The following is a 25,034-nucleotide window of genomic DNA, read 5'->3' as shown; positions in this document are numbered from 1 at the left end:
CAGCCTGCTCTTCCTTTCCATTGGACTGTCAGTCTTAACAGATCAGCAGGAGACAGGGACGGTAAGAGAGAGACAAGGCCCACCATTTTCCCGCTACAAACACAGCCATCTCACAGCAATTGTATTCCCCAGAGTGTTAATCCTTCTGGCAGAGAATAAATAAATGCTGAGGGACATTCTTCCACAGATAAATATAATAAGGCAACAACAATGACAACATTGTCTCCAAACGACCTCTGAGATTAATGTGGTCATGCCTCCCAACAGATATATAATATTCACAAATGCACATTTCTAGCAGGATAAATGGTTAATATGAAGGCTGAGGAGTAAATATGAATGGCAGTAACATTGCATCACAGGGGACAGTCCCCTCCCGTCCAAAGCTCGCACCCTCAAACATAAAAAATCTGCACCAGCTTTTTAATAATGTTCTCTGGTGATGCTCTATTTCTTCAAATGTTCCCACAAAATGACATACTGCACGAATCTCATACAAGAGCAATTTTAGACAAACCTTCAACATAACAAGATGATAGAAATCATATCATTAAATTGATGTGTGCTCTCATCCAAATAGGTAGATTTAGTTTTCACAGATATTGAAGCCCTGAAATGGGTAACTAACGCTGCTGTCTCATTTGGTATTCTGAATAGACCTCAACAAGAAAAACGAGGCTGCTACAGACTCACCCCTTTTTCTCTCATTAGACTTGACCCTGGAAAAGGTGCCTCACACAAACAACAAGCTTAATTTCACACTAACTGTATGCCTCTCACTGAAGAGTGTGCATACTGAATTAAGAGCGTGACATCCCTGATACAAATATCACTTCTCTTGACGATCAATAGACTGAGCCTGCTCTTTGCTTGCTTTTATTACCCACTGAATGAATCCCTGGGTCTCCTAGATAAATACATACCCCCAAAATCATTATATTCCTCTTGTTGCCAAGGGGCATGCAATGATCTGGAGTAATAATGTTTTCTCAGAATAACAACCTTTTCTGTGATGATGTGAATAAAGCACAGACTGCAGTACACACTGTCAAACTGTAGTAGTGTAGATCCCAATGCCTTAAGGTCCTTGCAAAAGGTTACACCTAACACCTGCAATAGTGGTCACTATGGAGTTCTTGGGTTGGCATCATGGACAGATTTGGTAGACAACATACCATTTGGCTGAAAGTGTTTAGCTTTACTTCAGCTGGAACCATTTTCATTATTTTCATGGCAAAGTGATGGAAATTAGTCTGATTTATAGGTACCTATTGAGCAAAGCTCAATACTATGTACAGTACAGCATAGAACTGGTCATTAAAAAAAAAATGAGCTACTTGTCTAAGACATTTTGATTAAATGGTAAGAACACACAGACAGTGGCATATGCAGGTAGGTGATGTATAACCTTGTTGTTGCATTCCCCAGACCGGGTGGTCTTACCGTTCTCTCCATCTGACTTCCTCTCCTGCTCAGTGTCGGTGAGCGACAGGACAGAGTTGGCTCTGCTGGACAGACAGGAGCTGTGCTCTGATTTGATCTCCTGCATCCACAGTCTGAGGGCGTGGTCGGGCGAGGGCCCACCCTCCGTCTCTGTTTCCACATCAGAGCCCATGCCCAGCGGGTAGCCGTGCTGGGGGGCAGAGCGCAGTTCCGCCTGGTAACTGGGCCGTGCTAGCTGGTCCAGGTCTAGGACAGATGAAGAAAAAAAAATCAAGTCACATACTGTAATAGCTATATTTACTTATTTATTTTCACATCACTGTGAGTGTTTTATGGTGTTACATAAGATCATGTATCAAAACAAACTATTATACACTACAGTATTATACACTACACTAAACTCATAACATTTTAAATAAGCAGGCACAGCAAGAGCCAAGAGAAAACTACTTTGTAAGCTACAGTACCTTGTATAACTGGTGGAATGATACAAATAGTAGAATAGATAATACTTTGGAATGTAGTACTTTTTGTCTTTATTTCAACCATTCGGCTATTCATTAAAATTCACAAAAGACCTCTAAATGGCTCAACTTTAAACATCAATCTTTGAACAACCATCTGAAGAACATTCCAACTAAATAAGAAACAAAGACTGTTTCAATTCTAATAAAACCATCAGATAATTCATAGTGACACATGGTTTCAGGGAGGACATGCTGTGAAGTAAAGTGAGTTTTTCTCGTGCTAAGATCTCCAAAATAAGGCAGCGGAAAGATATATTTTTGGTGCTCACTTACATATCACATGGGGAAGTGCTCACAACACAAAAATTGTTTCTAAGAGTCCGATTTTTTTTCAAAGAATACACTCTATAGGTATTACAGTATTCCCCATGTTGTCACACTCTATCAATTCAAAGGCAGCTGGTAGCATTGAAAGCAAATCTGCAAAGGCTGTTCTGGAGTGCAACATGTCATATTGTTGTCAGTGCACATCAGTGCATCATTTTCGAAACAATGTTAGGTCCTTATTTTCCTGAGAAATGTAACGATTACATAAAGATCTTGGGGAAAAGAGCTATTTTAGAATAGAGATCTTTTACTACTGCACGTTGCTACCTACAGTACCAGTCAAAAGTTTGGACAAGGGTTTTTCTTTATTTTTTACTATTCTCTACATTGCAGAATAATAGTGAATATATCAAAACTATGAAATAACACAAATGGAATCATGTAGTAACCATAAAAATACATTTTAAATTTGAGATTCTTCAAAGTAGTCACCCCTTGCCTCGATGACAGCTTTGTACACTCTTAGAATTCTCTCACCAAGCTTCGATTGGAATGCTTTTCCAACAGTCTTGAAGGAGTTCCCACATATGCCGAGCCCTTGTTGGCTACTTTTCCTTCACTCTGAGGTCCATCTCATCCCAAACCATTTCAATTGGGTTGAGGTTGGGTGATTGTGGAGGCCAGGTCATCTGATGCAGCACTCCATCACTCTCGTTCTTGGTGAAAAAGCCCTTACACAGCCTGAAGGTGTGTTGGGTCATTGTCCTGTTGAAAAACAAATGATAGTCCCACTAAGCGCAAGCCAGATGGGATAGCGTATTGCTACAGAATGCTGTGGTAGCAATGGTGGTTAAGTGTGCCTTGAATTCTAAATAAATCACTGACAGTGTCACCAGCAAAGCACCCCCACACCATCACACCTCCTCCTCCATGCTTCATGGTTGGATGTACACATGCGAAGGTTATCCATTCAGTCTCACAAAGACAAGGGGGTTAGAACCACAAATCTCAAATTTGGACTCACCAGACCAAAGGACTGATTTCCACTGGTCTAATGTCCATTGCTCATGATTCTTGCCCCAAACAAGTCACTTCTTCTCATTGTTGTCCTTTACTACTTTCTTTGCAGCATTTCAACCATGAAGGCCTGATTCACACAGTCTCCTCTGAACAGTTGATGTTGAGATGTGTCTGTTACTTGAACTCTGTGAAGCATTTATTTGGGCTGCAATTTCTGAGGCTGGTAACTCTAATGAACTTATCCTCTTCAGCAGAGGTAACTCTGGGTCTTCCTTTCCTGTGGCGGTCCTCATGAGAGCCAGTTTTATCATAGTGCTTGATGGTTTTTGCGACTGCACTTGAAGAATGATGGACTGTCATTTATCTTTGTTTGTTTGAGCTGTTCTTGCTATAATATGGCATTTGACCAAATAGTGCTATCTTCTATATACCACCCTATAAGTGATTAGCTCAAACGCATTAAGAAAGAAATTCCACAAATTAACTTTTAACAAGGCACAACTGTTAATTGAAACGCATTGCAGGTGACTACCTCATGAATTTGGTTGAGAGAATGCCAAGAGTGTGCAAAGCTGTCTACTTTGAAGAATCTGTTTAACACTTGTTTTGTTACTACATGATTCAATATATGTTATTTCATAGTTTTGATGTCTTCACTATTATTCTACAATCTAGAAAATAGTAAAAATAAATAAAAACCCTTGAATGAGTAGGTGTGTCCAAACTTATGAATGGTACTGTACATTTATCAGTATACTGGGTTGTACTGTATATTGACCTACACTGTGTCTTCATATCCCTTACTTCAGGATAATCTGGAATAGCCTGGGTGAGTCTGTTTTCCTTCTTTCTTGCCAACTCCTTATGGAATTGTCATGCCAAACGTATCAATAACAATTATGTTTGGCTTGACAATGACAATGGAGTAGGCAAATGCTCAAACAGATCTGGGACCAGGCTAAATCCGGAACATTCTGTCTTCCATTTTCTGTAGCAATATTTACATTAGTTCAGTGAACTTTGCTGGCATATCCTCTCCTGAACTTTGCTGGCACTATTTCTTCTTTCCTAAACTTATTGATCTCTTGCTTAAACGTCAACTTTTTTTCCGAAAATGCAACGTTATTAACAAGTGCACACTCTCAGTGTTTTTCAGCACGCACCAGGAAATCTAGTATCACACAACTACATATTTGTCTGCTATATACTGTACCTTAGAATAACTATTAAGTTAACTGACTAAAACGTGCTAAATACTCTGCACTTGTGAATTTGGTTTGCTAACTTATATACTTTTTAAACCAATACCTTTTTCCGTCAACTTCAGCATCCAGCCAACTTCTTGACTATTCTTTTTTATACATTAAAGGTATTGCTGGTGACAAAGTCGATACTTTTATTTCCGCCAACCGACCCTAGTAATGATTGCCGCAAAGTTCTGCCTTAGTATGAAATGTAGCCATAATGCTGAGGCGGCAATAGCATGCATTACGCTCTTAATCAAGCTCTTGATGGTTGCTAAGCAGTGCCCATCACCACTATCCTCCTGGCAGTTCTGAACTTTGCGAGGCATGTCACTTCACCGATCTCTTTGCATAGCCCACCACATGCACTGTTTTCTTAACTGCGACTGGATGGATCCATAGAGAATTACTGTGGGAATAAACATCACTGAATAGCGAACATTTTTACTAAAGTAGGCTAACGAAACTGAAGGGATCAAATTGTTATAATACAATTGAAGCAATAGCCTACCTGCGTGTGGTCAACTTTCAACTATTTCCGCACCGTTTCGTGGGGACTCGTCTTGATAAATCAATCAAAGACAGATTTTTTTTCTTAATAAATCTCTGTTTGGGTATTGGTTAGGCTACAATTAGGCTGTGGAAATGTTAGCTAAATTGAGGTGAGTGCTGCTCATGATAATCTTGTCTAGTTTGCTCATTTATTAGGACAATCAGAACATTTTGCCAGCATGTTAGTGTATGTAGAGTGCATTTGCATTTGTTAAATTACAGACTTATTCTAAAATAGATTAAACATATTTTTTTCCCTCATCAATCTACACATAATACCCCATAATGACAAAACATTTGACATTTTTGCACATTTTTAATACATCCCTCCTGAATTACTCCAGACATGATGCTTGACATTAAGGCCAAAGAGTTCAATCTTTGTTTCATCAGACCAGAGAATCTTGTTTCTCATGGTCTGAGAGTCTTTAGGTGCCTTTTGGAAAACTCAAAGATGGCTGTCATATGCCATTTACTGAGGAGTGGTTTCTGTCTGGCCACTCTACCATAAAGGCCTGATTGGTGGAGTGCTGCAGAGACGGTTATTCTTCTGGAAGGTTCTCCCATCTCCACAAAGGAACTCTGGAGCTCTGTCAGAGTGACCATCAGGTTTTTGGTCACCTCCCTGACTAAGGCCCTTCTCCCCCGATTGCTCAGTTTGGCAGGGAGGCCAGCTCTTGGAAAAGTCTTGGTGGTTCCAAACTTCTTCCATTTAAGAATGATAGAGGCCACTGTGTCCTTGGGGGCTTTGCCTCGACACATCTTTGCCTCGACACAGTCCTGCCTCAGGGTCCTACGGACAATTCCTTTGAACTCATGACTTGTTTTTTTTCTCTGACATGCACTGTCAATTGTGGGACCTTATATAGACAGGTGTCTGCCTTTCCAAATCATGTCCAATCAATTGAATTTACCACAGGTGGACTCAAGTTGTAGAGACAGGATGCACCTGAGCTCAATTTCGTGTCTCATAGCAAAGGGTCTGAATACTTATGTAAATAAGGTATTTCATTTGTTTTATACATCTGCTAAAATTTCTAAAAACCTATTTTCCCTTTGTCATTATGGGGTATTGTGTGCAGATTTATGAGTAATTAAAAAAAATATATATAATCCATCATTTTGTTACCGCTGCAACGGTAACAAAATGTGGAAAAAGTCAAGGGGTCTGAATACTTTCCGAATACACTGTAGTTTAGGCCAAACAAGTGGATTATTTTGCTGTTCACTCGCACTCGCTTAGTAGCCTAGGCCAACCAAAAGCTTGCGACTTGTCTTAATCAATCAATTTTGTTTTACTGAATCTTCATCTGTCTATTTGCGACTTCTCTGGCTGGGCAACTAAGTGGAGATTGTATAGCTCATCTATCACTGATTAGAAACATTTTGCATGCAATAATGTAGCCTAAATCAAGTGTAGGCCTATTATTTTGCGGTTCCACACGTTGCCATGACGCAATTTATATTGTTATATGTCATTACATTCCTAGCCTACTATAAAATATGTGTGTTGACTGTGATCAGGGTAGTCTAAGTGTTTTGTCTGTTTAATTAACAAAATATCTAATGATTTCATGTGCATGGCGCACCCATGTAGCCTTTAGGCTGTCCAGACCAGTAACATCATTAAACTCAAAATATGCCATATTATTTTGAAAATAACTTTAGTCTTGCAATGTTTCTTAGGACCTGCCTAAAATAAAATTTACAAATATTACTTTGTGATGGTTTATATTCAATGGATTTATTCAAATAGACGTCTAACCACATCGGCCCACATCTAACTCTGCTCCTTAACTTGCCTATAAGTGCATGGGAGATATAAAATGCTTATCCTGGCAAGAATGTGGTAAAAATGGGACTGTATGAATTGGGTTCTGTAAAGGGTATTAGTCGCTAGTTATCAAAGTGGTTAGCTTCTTGCAAAATCAAGCTTATCTTGGTAACAGCTGAGAATTCCACCCTGGATTAAGACAATTCTGTCTAATGGTTTATGTGTGCAGAAAACTGTGAGTAACATTTTGGTTTGTTTGTTATTTGTATAACTTTGTGAGCTGTCTGTCCTGCAAATAGTTTGTCCGAGACCGTATACAATTTTTGCATGCACTTGTTAGCATTTAGCTAGCATCCGCTATGGGAATTTACAGGCATTGCTAACCTTCAGATTACAGTGGAGTATTCTGCATTTGAAAATAGCACCCATTATGTTCAATGCTGGTAATACTGTGTACCCCGGGATGGCACAAGGATGTTACAAAGGTATGAAAATGTGAATACCGCCCAAGCCGACATGATGCATCCTTGACTAGGCTACTAACGTTAGACAAAATTCTAAAGTAACGTTTTCTCATATATGACAAAACTCCACGTTTTTGCTTATCTATTTCACACACATCCATGTGCTTTTATGTGGAAAAAAAGATATAGGATGTTTATAGAACCTCATCAAACCTAATTCAGATAGGCTCATTGTATTGTTAGACAGCAGTAATGTACTGTAATTTGTTATCATTGCCAGGTGGCATGCGGTGTGCTTTGAAACTTTTTGTAGAGGATCAAGTCCCCTATGTGACATTTTTTTATTTATAGAAAAAACTTCCTCCTGCTGGTCCTCGATTCAATTAACACATATGTGACAAAGTAGATAATATAATATAATAATAATAATAATAATATAATAATATATGCCATTTAGCAGACGCTTTTATCCAAAGTGACTTACAGTCATGTGTGCATACATTCTACGTATGGGTGGCCCCGGGGATCGAACCCACTACCCTGGCGTTACAAGTGCCATACTCTACCAACTGAGCTACAGATCATTTGAATAATGCATGAACAATGTTGTGCAGTTAAATGTACATATACATGCAATATATGTAATACATGATTATTAGCAGTGTGTTTGTCTACAAGGCTGAAGAAATACGCAGCTCCTCATTTAATGTATTCTTAACAAAGTAACACAATAAATGTAATTCTACATTACAAAGAAGAAGAAAAAACATCTAATCTGTGATTCGAACACTTACTGCAAGCTACAAAAATTGTCAGGTGCTAGGCTCACTACACTGAGAGCAATTTGACCAGTCAATCAAACATGTGATTTTAGTAACTTTGATTAGCAGAACGTGTTTCTTTGACATCTGTTAACAACAATTTCATGAAAAAGTGTTTGATCACATCCAAATACGTGAATGTAATGTTCGTCGTCTTCCTCTGATGAGGAGTAAGAGAGGTCGGACCAATTTGCAGCGTGGTAAGTGTCCATTTTAATAAGTCAAACTGAACACTACAAAATACAAAATAACAAAGTGAAACAAACGAAACAGTCCCGTGTGGCACAAACACTAACACGGAAAATATTCACCCACAACTCAAAAGTGAAACCAGGCTACCTAAATATGGTTCTCAATCAGGGACAACGATAAACAGCTGCCTCTGATTGAGAACCATACCAGGCCAAACACAGAAATCCCAAAACATAGAAAAAGGAACATAGACAACCCACCCAACTCACGCCCTGACCATACTAAAACAAAGACATAATAAAATAACTAAGGTCAGAACATGACAGTGAACCTTTTTATTTGGCTGTTGTGGAATTTGTTACAGGAAATAATCATGCTGGTCATGTTAGCATAGGGCTATGTGTGCCATGTAATCTCAGGGGAAAAGCTAACATTGCATTTTCGGGAAAAGTTTAAGTCTAAGCAAGAGTTCATAAGTATAGACCCACTCAGTATAGAAGAAAAACTAACATCTCTTTTTCTCTCCATTGGATGTTCAGAAACTGGAGAGGCATTGTGGAAGTGTGTGGATGCTGTGAGTATTCTCACAGAATGAGGCGTTGGGAGCACCATCTGTTTTCACCACCTCCCGTTCAGGGATGGCTGAACAGTGATTCCGCCAGTTACCTTTCAAGACGGAAAACAATACGATATCCTTCAAATAATTCAGAACTAAGAATACTAATCTTAACTCGCAAGCGCGGAAACTAAAAACACGTTCAGATTTCTAGGTCATTGTTGGAGGGACACAATTAGGCGAGTTTTGTTTTCACTTGAAAGAGCAGCAAAAATATTTAATGAAGCACTTACCTGGGAAAATTAGATACACTTCTCCCACATCCGGTTTTGCACCTACATACCAGCTGTGAAAAGTGTCTATGTGCATCCTTTTCAACAATACATTCACTTACACCAAAGAGGATGACGCAGCCTATTTTATTCCTAATCTGTTCTGCACAGTTTGGTCAAATCATAACTTCCAACAGTAGCGGATCAATCTTTATCCACATTTACACTGCTGAGAGCGAATTGACTTCACCTTAGAGATATTTATGATAAAGACTGGGTCACATAACTTTAAAATAATGAAATGTAACAGAGTACCGTCACTTTACCCTTACACACAGACATTAACTGTACATCTTATCAAAACTAGATAAAAGTGTGACATACACTCAGTGGACAGTTTTTTAGATACACCAGCCCATTAATGAAAATAGTTTGTTCCTACAGACAGTGAGTCACTGTCACGGCTCTCTTCGTAATGAGGATCGGACCAAAGTGCAGCGTTGTACGTGTTCATGATTTTATTTGATCACTAAACACTCAAACAAAATAAACACGAGGGAAAACCGAAACAGTTCTGTAAGGTGCATAAACTATACAGAAAACAACTACCCACAAAACACAGGTGGGAAAAAGGCTGCCTAAGTATGATTCCCAATCAGAGACAACGATAGACAGCAGTCCCTGATTGAGAACCATACCCGGCCAAAACATAGAAATAAAGAAACTAGAATGACCACCCTAGTCACACCCTGGCCTAACCAAAATAGAGAATAAAAGCCTCTCTATGGCCAGGGCGTGACAGTCACTTGGTCATGACTTGCTATATAAAGCAGGCAGACAGGCATCCAGTTACCGTTCGATTAAACGTTAGAATGGGAAAAACGAGTGACCTAAGCGACTTTGAGCATGGTATGATCAGAAATGGCCGGCGTCCTGCGCTTTTCATGCACGACAGTGTGTAGGGTATACAAAGACTGGTAAACAAAAAAAACATCCAGTCAGCTTCAGTCCTATGGGCGAAAACAGCTTGTTGATGAGAGGTCGAAGGAGAATGGCAAGAATCGTTCAAGCTACCAGGCGGGCCACAAACAGGCAAATAACGGCACGGTACAACAGTGGTGTGCAGAACGGCATCTCAGAATGCACAACTCGTCAGTCCTGGTCACAGATGGGCTATTGCAGCAGACGACCAATAGGGTTCCACTCCTATCAGCTAAAAACAAGAAGAATCGGCTCCAGTGGGCACGCAATCACCAACACAGGACAATTGAGCAGTCGAAAAAAATGGTCCGACGAATCCCGGATCCTGTTGTGTCATGCTGAGTCAGGATTTGGCGTAAGCAGCAGTCCATGGCCCCAACCTGCCTGGTCTGAACGGTACAGGCTGATGGTGGTGGTATAATGGTGTGCGGAACTATCCAGACACACTTTAGGTGTCTTGACACCAACTGAGAAACATTTCCGTTTATTGAGGAAAAGGGGGTCTGACTTGGTACTAGGTGGGTGTACCTAATAAACTGAGAACTGAGAGTAAATGATTGCAGATTACCGAGGCCTGTTATACTGTATAGTTATTTTTTTCATTAAGTATTTCATTAATTTATTGATCATAAAAAAACACATTTTAGTTTAAATTGTTTTAGCAACAGTTTCAATGGGTTTGTCTGGGCTGCACAATAATCTGGCATAGATCAAAATCCTGTGTGACTAGACTAATATCAGTCTGTGGCCATGGTCTGTACTCAACACTGCGGTGCGGCTTGCATATGGAGAGGGGTCGTCTTTCTTTAAACTGCTCTTGAGAATCCCTCACCAAGGTGACTTGCCTGACCTCACTCTCAAGTAATAATCTCGACACTAATTACGCCAGTCAGGAACCCATGTCCTTGACCAATTTCTTGTCAGTGAATATCTCTCTACGACCTCCTGCCCCTTAAAATCACAGCCGCGAAATGGAGGCAACAGTGAAAAATGGACACAAATGAGCATTGAAAATTAGGGATGGGAATTGCCAGGGACCTCGTGTTACAATATTATCACGATACTTAGGTGCCGATACAATATTATTGTGATTCTTACCATTCTATATGTATTGCGATTAGATGTTCAAAACATATTGCTCACTATATGTCTGCTTCAGAGAGACAAGAGAGATGTCACGCCTTGGTCATTGTATTTTGTGTTTTTGTTATATGTTTGGGTAGGCCAGGGTGTGACATGGGTTTATATGTTGTTTTTCGTATTGGGGTTTGTAGTATTTGGGATCGCGGCTGATTAGGGGTGTTGTATAGGCTTGGCTGCCTGAGGCGATTCTCAATCAGAGTCAGGTGATTCTCGTTGTCTCTGATTGGGAACTGTATTTAGGCAGCCTGAGTTTCGCTTTGTATTTCATGGGTGATTGTTCCTGTCTCAGTTGTGGTCACCAGATAGGCTGTAATAAGTTTCACGTTCCGTTTTGTTGTTTTTGTATTTAGTATCAGTTATTTCATGTACCGCGTTTCTTTCATTAAAGTCATGAGTAACCAACACGCTGCATTTCGGTCCGACTCTCTTTCTTCAACAGACGAACGTCGTTACAGAATCACCCACCACTCACGGACCGAGCAGCGTGTAAACTGGCAGGAGCGAAAGGAGGACGTTATGGACGGTAGAGGCATGGATTATACGACGTGGGAAGAAATCGACAGGTGGGCCGGCCGACCCAGAGAGAGTGCAGGCGCCCGCCTGGGATTCGCTGCAGCAATGCGAAGAGGGCTATAGGCGAATGGAGTCAATAAAAAAGAGAAGGCGGTGCAGAGCGAAAACCGAAAGTCACCCCAAAAAATGTATTGGGGGGAGGTTCAGGGACAGTATGGCTGAGTCAGGAGATAGACCTGAGCCAACTCTCCTTGTTTATCGTGAGGAGCCAAGGAGGAGACCAGAACCAGAGCCAGTGTTAGAGGTGAGCGAAGCAGAGACTGTGAAGGAGTTAATGGGGAAAGTGGAGTGGAGAGTAATGAGGGAGCTGCTAGCTTGGTGCTATAGATACAATATTCGTCCGACGGATCGTGTCGGGGATTTGATAGCACCTGAGTTAGCGCTCTATACTCAACCTGAGGTGCGTGTTAGTCGGCTGGTGAAGTTGGTGCCAGCCTCACGCACCAGGCCTCCTGTGCACATCCCTAGCCTTGCACGTCCTGTGCCTACACTGCTCTCAAGATCTCCAGTACGCCTTCACGGTCTAGCCCATCCTGTGCCACCTCCACACTCCAGTCCTCCGGTGGTAGCTTCCCGCACCAGGCTTCCTGTGCGTGTCCTCAATCCAGTACCACCAGTTCCAGCACCATGCACCAGGCCTTCAGTGCGCCTCGCCTGTTCAGCGCAGCCAGCGCTTTTCTCATCTCCTGCGCTGCCGGAGTCTCCCGCCTGTTTAGCGCAGCCAGTGCTCCCAGTCTGCCCAGCGCCGCCAGCGCTTCCAGTCTTCCCAGCGCCGCCAGTGCTCCCAGTCTGCCCAGCGCCGCCAGTCTGCCCAGCGCCTCCAGTCTGCCCAGCGTCGTCAGTCTGCCCAGCGTCGCCAGTGCCGCCAGTCTGCCCAGCGCCGCCAGTGCTCCCAGTCTGCCCAGCGCTGCCAGTGCTCCAAGTCTGCCCAGCGCCGCCAGTCTGCCCAGCGTCTCCAGTCTGCCCAGCGTCGTCAGTCTGCCCAGCGCCGCCAGTGCTCCCAGTCTGCCCAGCGCCGCCAGTGCTCCCAGTCTGCCCAGCGCCGCCAGTCTGCCTAGCGTCGCCAGTCTGCCCAGCGTCGCCAGTCTGCCCAGCGTCGCCAGTCTGCCCAGCGCCGCCAGTCTGCCAGGACCCGCCAGAAGTGCCAGTCAGCCAGGATCTGCCAGTCTGCAGAGAGCTGTCAGCCTGCATGGAGCAGTCAGAGCTGTCAGTCTGCATGAAGCAGCCAGAGCTGTCAGTCTGCATGAAGCAGCCAGAGCTATCAGTCTGTAAGAAGCAGCCAGAGCTGTCAGTCTGCATAGAGCAGCTAGATCCGCCAGTCAGCCATGATCTTCTAGATCTGCCAGACAACCAGTCTCTTCCAGATCTGCCAGACAACCAGTCTCTTCCAGATCTGCCAGACAACCAGTCTCTTCCAGATCTGCCAGACAACCAGTCTCTTCCAGATCTGCCAGTCAACCAGTCTCTTCCAGATCTGCCAGTCAACCAGAATCTTCCAGATCTGCTAGTCAACCTGAATCTTCCAGTTCCGCCAGCCAGCCAGGATTTACCGGAGCCTACTACCTGCCTGAGCTTCATCTCAGTACTGGGCTTCTTCTCAGTACTGGGCTTCCTCTCAGTACTGGGCTTCCTCTCAGTACTTGGCTGCTTCTGTCCCGAGCTGCCCCTCTGTCCCGAGCTGCCCCTCAGTCCAGTGGGGATCTGGGTGAGGACTATTAGGCCATGGTCGGCGGAGAGGGTGGATTATCCCAGGACGCGAAGGGGAGGAACCGGGACATTAATGGAGTGGGGTCCACGTCCCGAGCCGGAGCCACCACCATGGACAGACGCCCACCCGGACCCTCCCTATGGTTTTGAGGTGCGTCCAGGAGTCCGCACCTTAGGGAGGGGGTTCTGTCACGCCGTGGTCATTGTATTTTGTGTTTTTGTTATATGTTTGGGTAGGCCAGGGTGTGACATGGGTTTATATGTTGTTTTTCGTATTGGGGTTTGTAGTATTTGGGATCGCGGCTGATTAGGGGTGTTGTATAGGCTTGGCTGCCTGAGGCGATTCTCAATCAGAGTCAGGTGATTCTCGTTGTCTCTGTTTGGGAACCGTATTTAGGCAGCCTGAGTTTCGCTTTGTATTTCGTGGGTGATTGTTCCTGTCTCTGTGTTGTGGTCACCAGATAGGCTGTAATAAGTTTCACGTTCCGTTTTGTTGTTTTTGTATTTAGTATCAGTTATTTCATGTACCGCGTTACTTTCATTAAAGTCATGAGTAACCAACACGCTGCATTTCGGTCCGACTCTCTTTCTTCAACAGACGAACGTCGTTACAAGAGAGCCATAATAAAACCAGGTTTTGATCAGTCATGGAAATAAAAGTGATGAAAACATGTTGACTCACTATTTAAAGATATTCTCTGGTACGTTTGTATACTTTTTCACCAGTAGTTCGGAAGGTAGTGTCCACAAGCCAGAAGTGGTCCTTGAAAATTGCGTACTATGTCACAAATGTGCAGATGTGAACCACGTCATTGCTCTCTCTCTCGCTCTACTGTGTGTGTGTGTGTGTGTGTGTGTCTTGCCAGCTGTCACTCAAATGGCGAGGGGCTGAATCTCATTGGCTGAAACTCTGCTAGGCAGCTAGCTCATGTATGGGTAAATTCAAAGGAAATGGCACCGCACAGCTTCTAGAAAACATTCGCTTTCAAACTAGGGGTTTTGTGGCTAATTGAAGTAAGACATAGGGCGGCGCACAGTTGTCCGGGTTATGGGAGGGTTTGGCCGGGGGCTCCTCGGGCGCTAGCGACTCCTTGTGGTGGGCCGGGCGCCTGCAGACTGACTTCGGTCATCAGTTGAGGTTGGTGCGGGTGGCTTCTGGGTTAAGCGGGTGGGTGTGAGGTTTGGCGGGTCATATTTCGGAGGATGCATGACTCAACCTTCACCTCTCCGAGCACGTTGGGGAGTTGCAGACATGAGACAAGATCGTAATTGGGAAGGAAAAGGGTTTAAAATACAAAAATAATAATAATATGTTTCTAAACAGTTCTACATCAATGTGGATGCTACCCTCAAATTCAACTGACAATATTCATTTTAGCCTCATACTCATTGTATAATTTCAAATCCAAAGTGCTGGAGCACAGAACCCCCCCCCCAAAAAAATAAAAAAATAAATGTCAGTCCCAATACATTGAGCTCACTGTATACACTATGTATCTTTAGTTTTTTTTTACAAATCGATACTTGGTGTCAAAGTATCAATATAATATCATCCTAAATATTGCGATATGTAACTGTATCGATTTTTTCCCCCAATCACTCCTGATAATGTTGTCCTCTCCATGATAGGGGATGAAATCATGTGCATACTGTTTTGCAATCAATCTGTTCAGGTTGAAATAGATGCTGCTCCAAGCAAATGTCATTTGTTCATTTTATGCAGTTTCCAAGGTAACCAGAACCAAATGTTTTGTTCGGTGTACCATTTGAATACCGTAATACATGGGAGCTGAAAGCCGATTTAAGCTCACATTTGCAGTTAAGACGAGTATATGTATCTTCCATCATTCGCATACGTTTTAAGGTAAATCTAAGGAAAATAAGATACTATGGTATAGAAATGATCATGTGATTAGAAATAGAGCACTGTTAATCAAATCAATGTGAGGGAGATGCTGTTCAGGTGTTATTCATATGCACATTTTGCCTTCAAATACAGTATACTATATGTGAAATAAATGTTAAGTGTTATATCTTAAATCATATATCTTAAATCATCATTTGACTGAGAAATGCCGACTCTAATCATCAGATGATCAATTACTCATAGGCATTATAACAAATTATCCTCATATAAATTGTTATTATAGAAATTATAGTCATAATACTGAAGACATTTTCAGCATGACTTTGTTCTTCAAGTCTTACCTTCAAATGACTCAAATTAACGTACAATGATCAAGGAATATGTCATGTCAACTATATTTCAGAACTGCATAAAGAGACAGAATATGGTTAGAAGAATTTCCATGTGAAACAACGAAAACAGCAACACTGATCAAAGTTGAACTACTGCGTTACAGATGTACTATCACTATTAAGATAATGTCACTATTAAGATAATACAAATTCCCTGTCATAGGTTAGTTAGGATCCCCACTATATTTTAAGAATGTGAAATGTCAGAATAATAGGAGAGAGAATGTTTTATTTCAGCTTTTATTTCTTTCATCACATTCCCAGTGGGTCAGAAGTTTACATTCAGTCAATTACTATTTGGTAGCAATGCCTTCAAATTGTTTAACCTGGGTCAAACATTTCGGGTAGTCTTCCACAAGCTTCCCACAATAAGTTGGGTGAATTTTGGCACATTCCTCCTGACAGAGCTGGTGTAACTGAGTCTGGTTTGTAGGCCTCCATGCTCGCACACTGTGTTTCAGTTCTGCCCACAAATTCTCTATGGGATTGAGGTCAGGGCTTTGTGATGGCCACTCCAATACCTTGACTCCATTGTCCTTAAGCCATTTTGCCCAAGTATGCTTGGGGTCATTGTCCATTTGGTCATTGTCCATTTGGAAGACCCATTTGCGACCAAGCTTTAACTTCCTGACTGGTGTCTTGAGATGTTGCTTCAATATAGCCACATAATTTTCCTCCATCATGATGCCATCTATTTTGTGAAGTGCACCAGTTCCTCTTGCAGTAAAGCACCCCCACAACATGATGCTGCCACCCCTGTGCTTCACGGTTGGAATGGTGTTCTTCAGCTTGCAAGCCTCCCCCTTTTTCCTCCAAACATAACAATGATCATTATGGCCAAACAGTTCTATTTTTGTTTCATCAGACCAGAGGACATTTCTCCAAAAAGTACAATCTTTATCCCCATGTGCAGTTGCAAACCGTAGTCTGGCTTTTTTATGGCGGTTTTGGAGCAGGGGCTTCTTCCTTGCTGAGCGGCCTTTCAGGTTAAGTCGATTTGGGACACGTTTTACTGTGGATATAGATACTTTTGTACCTGTTTCCTCCAGCATCTTCACAAGTTCCTTTGCTGTTGTTCTGGGATTGATTTTCATTTTCCACACCAAAGTAGGTTAATCTCTAGGAGACAGAATGCGTCTCCTTCCTGAGCGGTGTGACGGCTGCGTGGTCCCATGATGTTTATACTTGCGTACTATTGTTTGTACAGATGAACGTGGCACCTTCAGGCGTTTGGAAATTGCTCCCAAGGATGAACCAGACTTGTGGAGCTCTACAATTTTTGGCTGATTTGGCTGATTTCTATTGACTTTCCCATGATGTCAAGCAAAGAGGCACTGAGTTTGAAATAAATCCACAGGTACACCCCCAATTGACTAAAATTATGTCAATTAGCCTAGCAGAAGCTTCTAAAGCCATGACATCATTTTCTGGAATTTTCCAAGCTGTTTAAAGGCACAGTCAACTTAGTGCATGTAAACTTCTGACCCACTGGAATTGTGATACAGTGAATTATAAGTGAAATAATCTGTCTGTAAACAATTGTTGGAAAAATGACTTGTGTCATGCACAAAGTAGATGTCCTAACCGACTTGCCAAAACTATAGTTTGTTAACAAGAAATTTGTAGAGTGGTTGAAAACGAGTTTTAATAACTTTAATGACGAGTTTTAATGACTAAGTGTATGTAAACGTCCGACTTCAACTGTATATTGTGAAAGGTAAATAGTCAACCAGTGGTTTAGATGGGACCTGAAATAACCTCCATAGTGGTATTTTATGTCTTCCTGAAGCAGACCAGATAGTGTGACATTTTTCTATGAGGAACCTTCAAGAGACAGTGATGGCATACTGCACTATGTGTTCAGTGAATAAGGTAGATAACAATATAGACTGTGCAATGAAAAACTGAGTAGAAACATCACCACTAAAACCATTCATAATTCGATAAGTGAGTTTTGTGTTTTCCCTGTAACACTCATTTCCTATTCTCATTTCCTAACAATCATTGTTTAGAGTGGTTAGAATAGAGGTGTGATTGTGTTATATTGTACAGAGAAAAAGTCAATTCAAACATAATTATACACTCCCCCCCATCCCTATCCCACCCCACCCCCCAAACCCCAACACAGCCCTAAGGTGTTAAAAAGCTCCTATGTGTGACTAGCTAGACTAGAAAACAAGTTATGGAATAACTGCATTACCTCTGTAATTCACATTTTTCACAATAACATTCAACCGAGTCTACCTTCCACATTAGCATGCAATCCTTCCATAGTCACTGCAGGTAGCAGCAGAGTAGAGTTTTCATACATTTACCAGGGGATATGTGGATATGGGGACATGAGATTATAAAATTAATTTGGCTAGCTGCAATGTCATGATAAGTCTTACCATGCATACAATCACACTGCATTTGCCTGTCTCCCCTGCAACCTCTCTGCCATTTTGACATCATAACTGACCATAACCTGTGCAAGGAAAACTGATTAACCTGGAACCTGTGCATTTATCAATAACTACAAAATGGAACGGGCCTTTACCGTATAAATGCCCCCAGCACAGATACCAATCAAAACTAATTGCTATTTCAATTTAATTACTATTTAACAATCTCATTGTGACTGGCTAAACTAGTTTGTGGTGTGTGGTTATAGCGTACCTCCAGTGTGTTCCTCCACTGTTTTCCGCTTGGCTCTGTGGCTGTTGTAGTTGAATCTCATCTCCTGGCCGTAGTCGGGCAGGGTCTCTCGGGATGTGTAGGATTTGCAAACGTTCCTGCCGTCCTCGCTTTCGTCTGAGGAGCTGGTGTAGGCGAGCTCCATCTCATTCCGGGCCTTGGACAACGACTGGTAAGGCTTACAATCCATCTGCTCCATGCCTGGCAAAACTGAACCAAGCTCATTCAGTCATTGGATCCAAAATGCAAGACCAATCTGGAGGAAGTGGAGAATAAAGACTTAGAACAATGCATTTACCTCACACATTGCTAATGTTGTGTCCCAGTATTGTGCGAAAAATATATAAATCAAGTAAAAAGTAATTATTTGGATATTAGTGTCTTTAATCAGCGTGTCCTTGTTCTAAGGGGTTGCTGCTGGGTGGTGGTGTTAGAAGATTGAGTTGCTTTATAGACACAGGGGAGGAGGAGCCCTTATATGAACAGACTGAGAGATAACTTTAATTTACAGCAGAATCTGATGGACTGCTATGAAACACAATGATAGAAATCATGTGGCGAACAATGTATTTTATCCCCAGAGCTAGAGAGGCAGTTATTTTTTTATTTACCATTAGCATTACTCAGTAGTAACAGTAGCACAATGATGAATACAGTTATTTTGCATCTGTGTCCTAGTATAAGGCTGCAGTTCATCACAGCCCAGTAGTGTTTTGCTGTGTAGCGTAAAGCACACTATAACCTTGATATGAACCCGTCTATTCTGCCCTGAGCTCTGCTTGGGCTGACCTTTCTATCATTGCCGCCTGACAGCCACTAAACCTTGGCCATGGCCTTGACCCAAACACTCGACCCTGTAGCAGAGAGGATTGCCTTCACACCCCACTGTACTTCTATACTTTGGGAACGGAGGGGGGGGGGAGGGACTCCCCATAATACAAACTTCAGCAAGAAATCAGAAGAGGCTCCTGACAATGTTTGCCCTCTGACATGTGTAATCTTTAACAGCATTCAAGACAAATATGACAATCAAATGCTCATTAGGCTGTGCCATCGTTGTCCGGCTTGTGGTAATAGGTTATTAATAGCAAGCTCAGTACATATCTTGCTTGACTAATTGGCAGTTGAAGGCATTTTTAATGGGCCATTTGTATTCTGTGCCGCAGCCAGCCCCCTGGCTGGACGAGGCTGTTCTGTGCATGTAAAGGTAATTACTCAGGGTAGGTGTGGCGGAAAATGATGAGTGGGGAGTCAACACCACTAGTTGAAACAAGGCTGTTTTTGGTGAGGTTACTGTATAAACTCTGAGGCAGGGAGCCTAGGTAAGGCACCTATTTTAGCATACACAGTCCACACTGTCTACAAGAGGTGCTCTCAGTACTCTCAGTACAAAAACATATGAGTAGCTAGCTCATGAATATACATGAGTGGTTCCTTTTTGTCGATTTTTGTACCCTTTTAACATACTTTAAATGTGTGTAATGTTGTGAAATTGTTAGATACTACTTGTTAGATATTACTGCACTTTTGGAGCTAGAAACACAAGCATTTCGCTACACGTGCAATAACATCTGCTAAATGTGTATGTGACCAATAAAATGTTATTTTATTCTATTTGACATGTAGGTAGGTAGTATGGGATTTGTGTCTGAGAGCTATTGTCACATGGACATTTCCCTAACTATACTATCACTAGTTCCTTTCCAACAGTATGTATAAACAGCAGAATCTGGTTACATACACAACCTTTAATTGTTGTTGAAATGTTTTAATTTCTTTGTTCCAATCGCCAACATGTTCTACGCACCATTGCTGTGTTGAACTGGCTCCAAGGGAAACTGGAAACACTTATCTTCCTCACTAGCTTTAATCACCAACTGTCAGAGCAGCTCACAGATTACTGCACCTGTACATAGCCCACCTATAATTTAGCTCAAACAACTACCTCTTTCCCTACTGTATTTTATTTATTTATTTATTTTGCTCCTTTGCACCCCATTATTTTTATTTCTACATTGCACATTCTTCCATTGCAAATCTACCATTCGAGTGTTTAACTTGCTATTTTGTATTTACTTTGCCACCATCGCCTTTTTCTACCTTTACCTCCCTTATCTCACCTCATTTGCTCACATCGTATATAGACTTGTTTATACTGTATTATTGACTGTATGTTTGTTTTACTCCATGTGTAACTCTGTGTCGTTGTATGTGTCAAACTGCTTTGCTTTATCTTGGCCAGGTCGCAATTGTAAATGAGAACTTGTTCTCAACTTGCCTACCTGGTTAAATAAAGGTGAAATAAAAAAAAATTAAAAAAGGGGAGCACACCCAGGTCGGTTCAGGGCTTCATGCTCCGTTCATTACAAGTGGGGAACTCAGAAAATACTACTTGTAAACTGGGAGCAACACGTTTTCCCCAGTGGTATGCTGGTATTAACGAATTTGCTAAATGTTATGAACGCAGCAACAGACACACGTTGTCCACCTGCGTCTGTGTTTGGTTTCTCCTGCTGTGGGGGTGTTTTCATTGTTTTTCAGAAATGCTAATAATATGTTAGGGCATGTCCTTTTAGCATCATTGTGGCTAGATGGTGTAAAGCTATTGTAAAAAAGTTGCATGTTTTATTCGCGTCGTGAGAAAGTTCTCCTAACCTGCTACTAAAAGTAACTTCTGTCCGTTGTTGTAATAGACCTACCATTTAGTCACTTTCTCATCATTCAGGTATAGATCATTGTCTTGGTAACATGCTGTTACTTTAGCTATGCCATACTCAGATGCATGAGTTTATGGGTGTTTAGCCTGTTTGAATCACTTTTGGCTTTGTCCTTCAGTTGAGGTAATAGTTAAGTATTTTTTTTCATGAACTATTTTCATTATTTTTCACCATTTCTATATTTTCATAATACATATCTAGATCCAGTCTTCTACCAGTTCTACCACCAGTCTTCTACTACTAATTTAATAGGCCTACTGTACCACCAATATTTTTACCTGATCCTCTGACTCCGGCTCCACACAAACTAATTAGGCCGCCGGGTTCTCTATCATGAGGTTATTGTGTACACACTGTCTTAAAAGAGGTACTCTCATGTACCACTTCCTCTGTTGCAAAACCTAATTGAATTACCACTTCTTCTGATGCAAAAACGAATGAATAGTGGCTACCACATGTAATAATTTATTGTTGTACCTTCTTAACGTTGATATGTATTTGTTTAAACATATATAAAATACTTAGGGGATAGAGTAATACACTGTAGCTACAGAATATGCAGCTAGAAAATCCCAAGAACATCTTCATAGTGAGATTGACAGTGTTCTCAGTATGATCAATAACACAAACATCTTACATCTCAGAGTTAAATGTATTAAAATGACTCTAATAGCCAATAGCCAGTGAAATGTTCATAAGGCACAACAAATCCAATCAATAAGGTTGATATTCATAACTTATTTTCCCTACTCAAAAACTAATATTACTCTGTAAATGTCATTAACGTAATAAAATAGGAAGAAATAGAATATATACATTTCCCCATCTCTAAAAGGGCACATGCATAATGTAGCACTGGGAAAATTTAACATTTTATCTTTCCTCTGAGCAAGTTGCAATTTAACTACGCATTCCTAAAATAACCTTGTGTTAATATTATACAACCCTTCCATTTTATGAATGTTAGTCATGTTCCATTTGGGATACGATCAGTCTTATTTCTGTTACAGTAAATATCATTTTCCTCCTAAAGCTCCTAAATGATATTGGGTTATAGTTGCACCATAAATGCAAACTACAGTATACCATTTGTCTGCTTGGTTAAAACGGCTTAGTTCTACCACTCTGATGCTTAGCAAAATATGTTTTGAATGCAGAGGTTTAATGGGAGCACATTGGGGCTAAGACAGTGTCTTCTGATGAGCACCAAGTTGCTTTTAATGAGATGATTACGGTGTTTGTAAATAAACTGCCTAGTGGACACACGAATCATTCAGAGTAACACCAGCCAGCACAACACACGGTCATTTGCTCGTAATCCATGGGCTTTAACAGGATGAATGTTGCTGTACATCTTTCCGTGGTCCAGAGCCCCACCCGTTTTGAGCACCACACTTTTAGGTTACAAAAAAAGTATATAATAAAAAATATAAAAAACATGTTTTTTTGGGGGGGGGGCTTGTCTGTTGTGCTTTTTATTTTCGGATTAATACGTGTCACGCATCAGTTTGTAAACAATGTAACAAAAAAAATGTAATTGACTTAATAAAGCTGCATACAAACATGGTCTCTTTTTTGCTTTATTGATGAGTAAGGCAGCTCCAAAATGCAGGTGTTTCAGCCTAATTCAGTGCTTTCTGTGGTAGTGGGGCTAGCTAGCAAAAAATACAAAGCATTGACCCAGACTGACTATGTTTTCTGTCATGAATGAATCAGTTTTCTGTCACTCATGGGACAGTACGTCATCCCCAATTCTAAGGTTAGAGCTCGAAAATGTTAGCCCCCTTGGGTTCTGCTATAGAGTTATATTAGAAGTGCTCATCCAAGAAGGCTCAAGATCATTGGCCACAGATAGAATGACATCAAATCACGTTATATCTACAGTAGCTTTGAATGGACTTTCAAAGTCTTAGCTAGCAGACATCATCAGTTGTCATCAAGTCGACATTCTACTGGCAAATCCTTTTTAAAATAATGAAACAATGAAGAGAAATTATAGTTATAACATATCGGTGCTCATCGGCCCTTGTACAAAAAGATTACACAATAATTTAACAATGAGTCGTTTGGAAGGAATCAGTGGCTAACTGCAAGCATTGTAAAGAAACTACTAACATTAGACTACTACTCAATGGAGTGGCTGTGTTTTTTTCCCACAAAGGACCGCTGTGCCTCCTTCACAAGGTGAGTCCAAAAATGTATTGTATGCTGCTGCATAAATGATGTAATATGCCAGGGAGATATGTATATTGTAGCTAAGAAAGTAATACTAAGTGTATGTTGTGTAGTAAGCTGTTAGCAGCCCATGTGCCTCTCCCTAATAATTTGGTCTATTTTCACCTCTTAATTTCCCCTACTGTTCTAACTTGGTGGTGCACAAATAGCATATAATCTGTTTTAGAGAAATGTAATCATCGAATATTGTAAGAGCTTTCATTTTCTGCTTATATGCCCCATTTATGTATCCTACGGTTCTGACGTGTACAGGGAGTACACTGTTCAGAATTATGTCGCTGTACATTTCAAAAGTGCTGAACATGTAGTTAGTTATATTGACTATGTCCGTCGTCGCTTGCTCATTTATGTCTTCATCCAAATTACGGATTGCCTCTTATCCGCTTGTCGTCCCCTTATGCCATTGTTTTTACATCTCAATTATCAGTTTAAGCAAGTCAGCCATATCAGCTATGTTTTTTTAAAGGCAGTAAATGAGGCTGAATGAACTGTTTCGCTGCCAGACAAGGCTCCGCTGAAAGCCAGGTGTAACAGTGCTAAGGTGTTGGGACTGCTGTTGGGACAGAGTTATGTAGGCCCTAACAGTTTTTGGGCACCGTTTGTTACCGTTATAGTGCAATTAATGTATTGTTTAGTGTTATATCATGTAGTGGCTTTGCTGACATGCATCCTACATTTTCTTTTTTGCCTCACCAAGATTTACATGTTAAAATTGCCACTGGACCTTTGAATGAAAAGCCAGCAGCATTCCGGAACACTCTTAACCTTCCAAAGCTGCATGACAAAATAGTCTGTACAACCATAGAAAAATACTTTTAGGAGAAAGAAAGAGGAAAATATTAGATTTCTGATCTTTTCGGTATGAAATACAATACCCTGCCTTGGTGTAGTACACTACAGTATTAAGTCCATAAATCAAAGGCTGTTTGGTGCCAGTTCGCCAAGCTCCATGATGCTGGCTGAGCCTTCCTGGGACTCGGCAGGGTAAAGTGCTTGGTGTTAATTGGGTAGCTACATGTGGGGAAAGAATATTCAGATGAATGTCCCCCGTCGAGTCTGGGAGAGTCTGGCCCAACGGCCCAGCATGGGCACATGAGCCACAAACTTCATTACAACGCTACAGGCATGCCGCAGGCACTCCCTGCCTCCATCTCTGTCACGGAGCTCCACTTCTCTGGAGCTATTCCTCTTCCTCCTACTGAGAGATCTGTCATTGTCATTTCTCTATAGTATACATATAGTGTTTTCTACCCGACTGTATTTTCACCCCAGCTCATTCAATCCCTCACATAAGCACTGTTCCTAGGTCAGGGTGAGAATGTACCCAAAGGGATCAGCTTAAGTGCCTCGAGCACAAAAACAGATAACTTAGACTGTGTGATGTAACTGATTCTTGTGTGAACTGAAGATGTCTTCATAGTGCCTTCCGAAAGTGTATTATTAAAAATTGATTAAATCATTTTTTCTCACCTACCTACACACAAGACCCCATAATGGCAAAGTGATAACATGTTTTTAGACATTTTTTCAAATGTATTTAAAATGAAGTGAGCCTTTCTGGGTAAGTATCTAAGAGCTTTCCACACCTGGATTGTGCAACAATTGCCCATT

General features: G+C 41.4%; 1 protein-coding gene across 1 annotated transcript in view; it reads right to left on the bottom strand.

Annotated features, from left to right (window-relative positions):
* The window catches only part of LOC124008975 (teneurin-1-like), a 190,930-nt gene that overhangs the window by 121,909 nt on the left and 43,987 nt on the right, over positions 1-25,034 (bottom strand). The window contains exons 2-3 of the mRNA XM_046320569.1: positions 18,454-18,727; positions 1,444-1,689 (exon numbers count right to left, since the gene is read on the bottom strand). Coding sequence (XP_046176525.1) covers positions 1,444-1,689; positions 18,454-18,670 — 463 coding nt within the window. The 5' untranslated portion in view covers positions 18,671-18,727. The remainder of the gene's footprint in view (positions 1-1,443; positions 1,690-18,453; positions 18,728-25,034) is intronic.

The sequence above is a fragment of the Oncorhynchus gorbuscha genome, linkage group LG02, assembly GCF_021184085.1.
Source record: "Oncorhynchus gorbuscha isolate QuinsamMale2020 ecotype Even-year linkage group LG02, OgorEven_v1.0, whole genome shotgun sequence".
Taxonomy (NCBI): domain Eukaryota; kingdom Metazoa; phylum Chordata; class Actinopteri; order Salmoniformes; family Salmonidae; genus Oncorhynchus; species Oncorhynchus gorbuscha.
The sequence above is the reverse complement of the archived record's forward strand: the minus strand, read 5'-3'. Positions and strand labels throughout refer to the sequence as shown.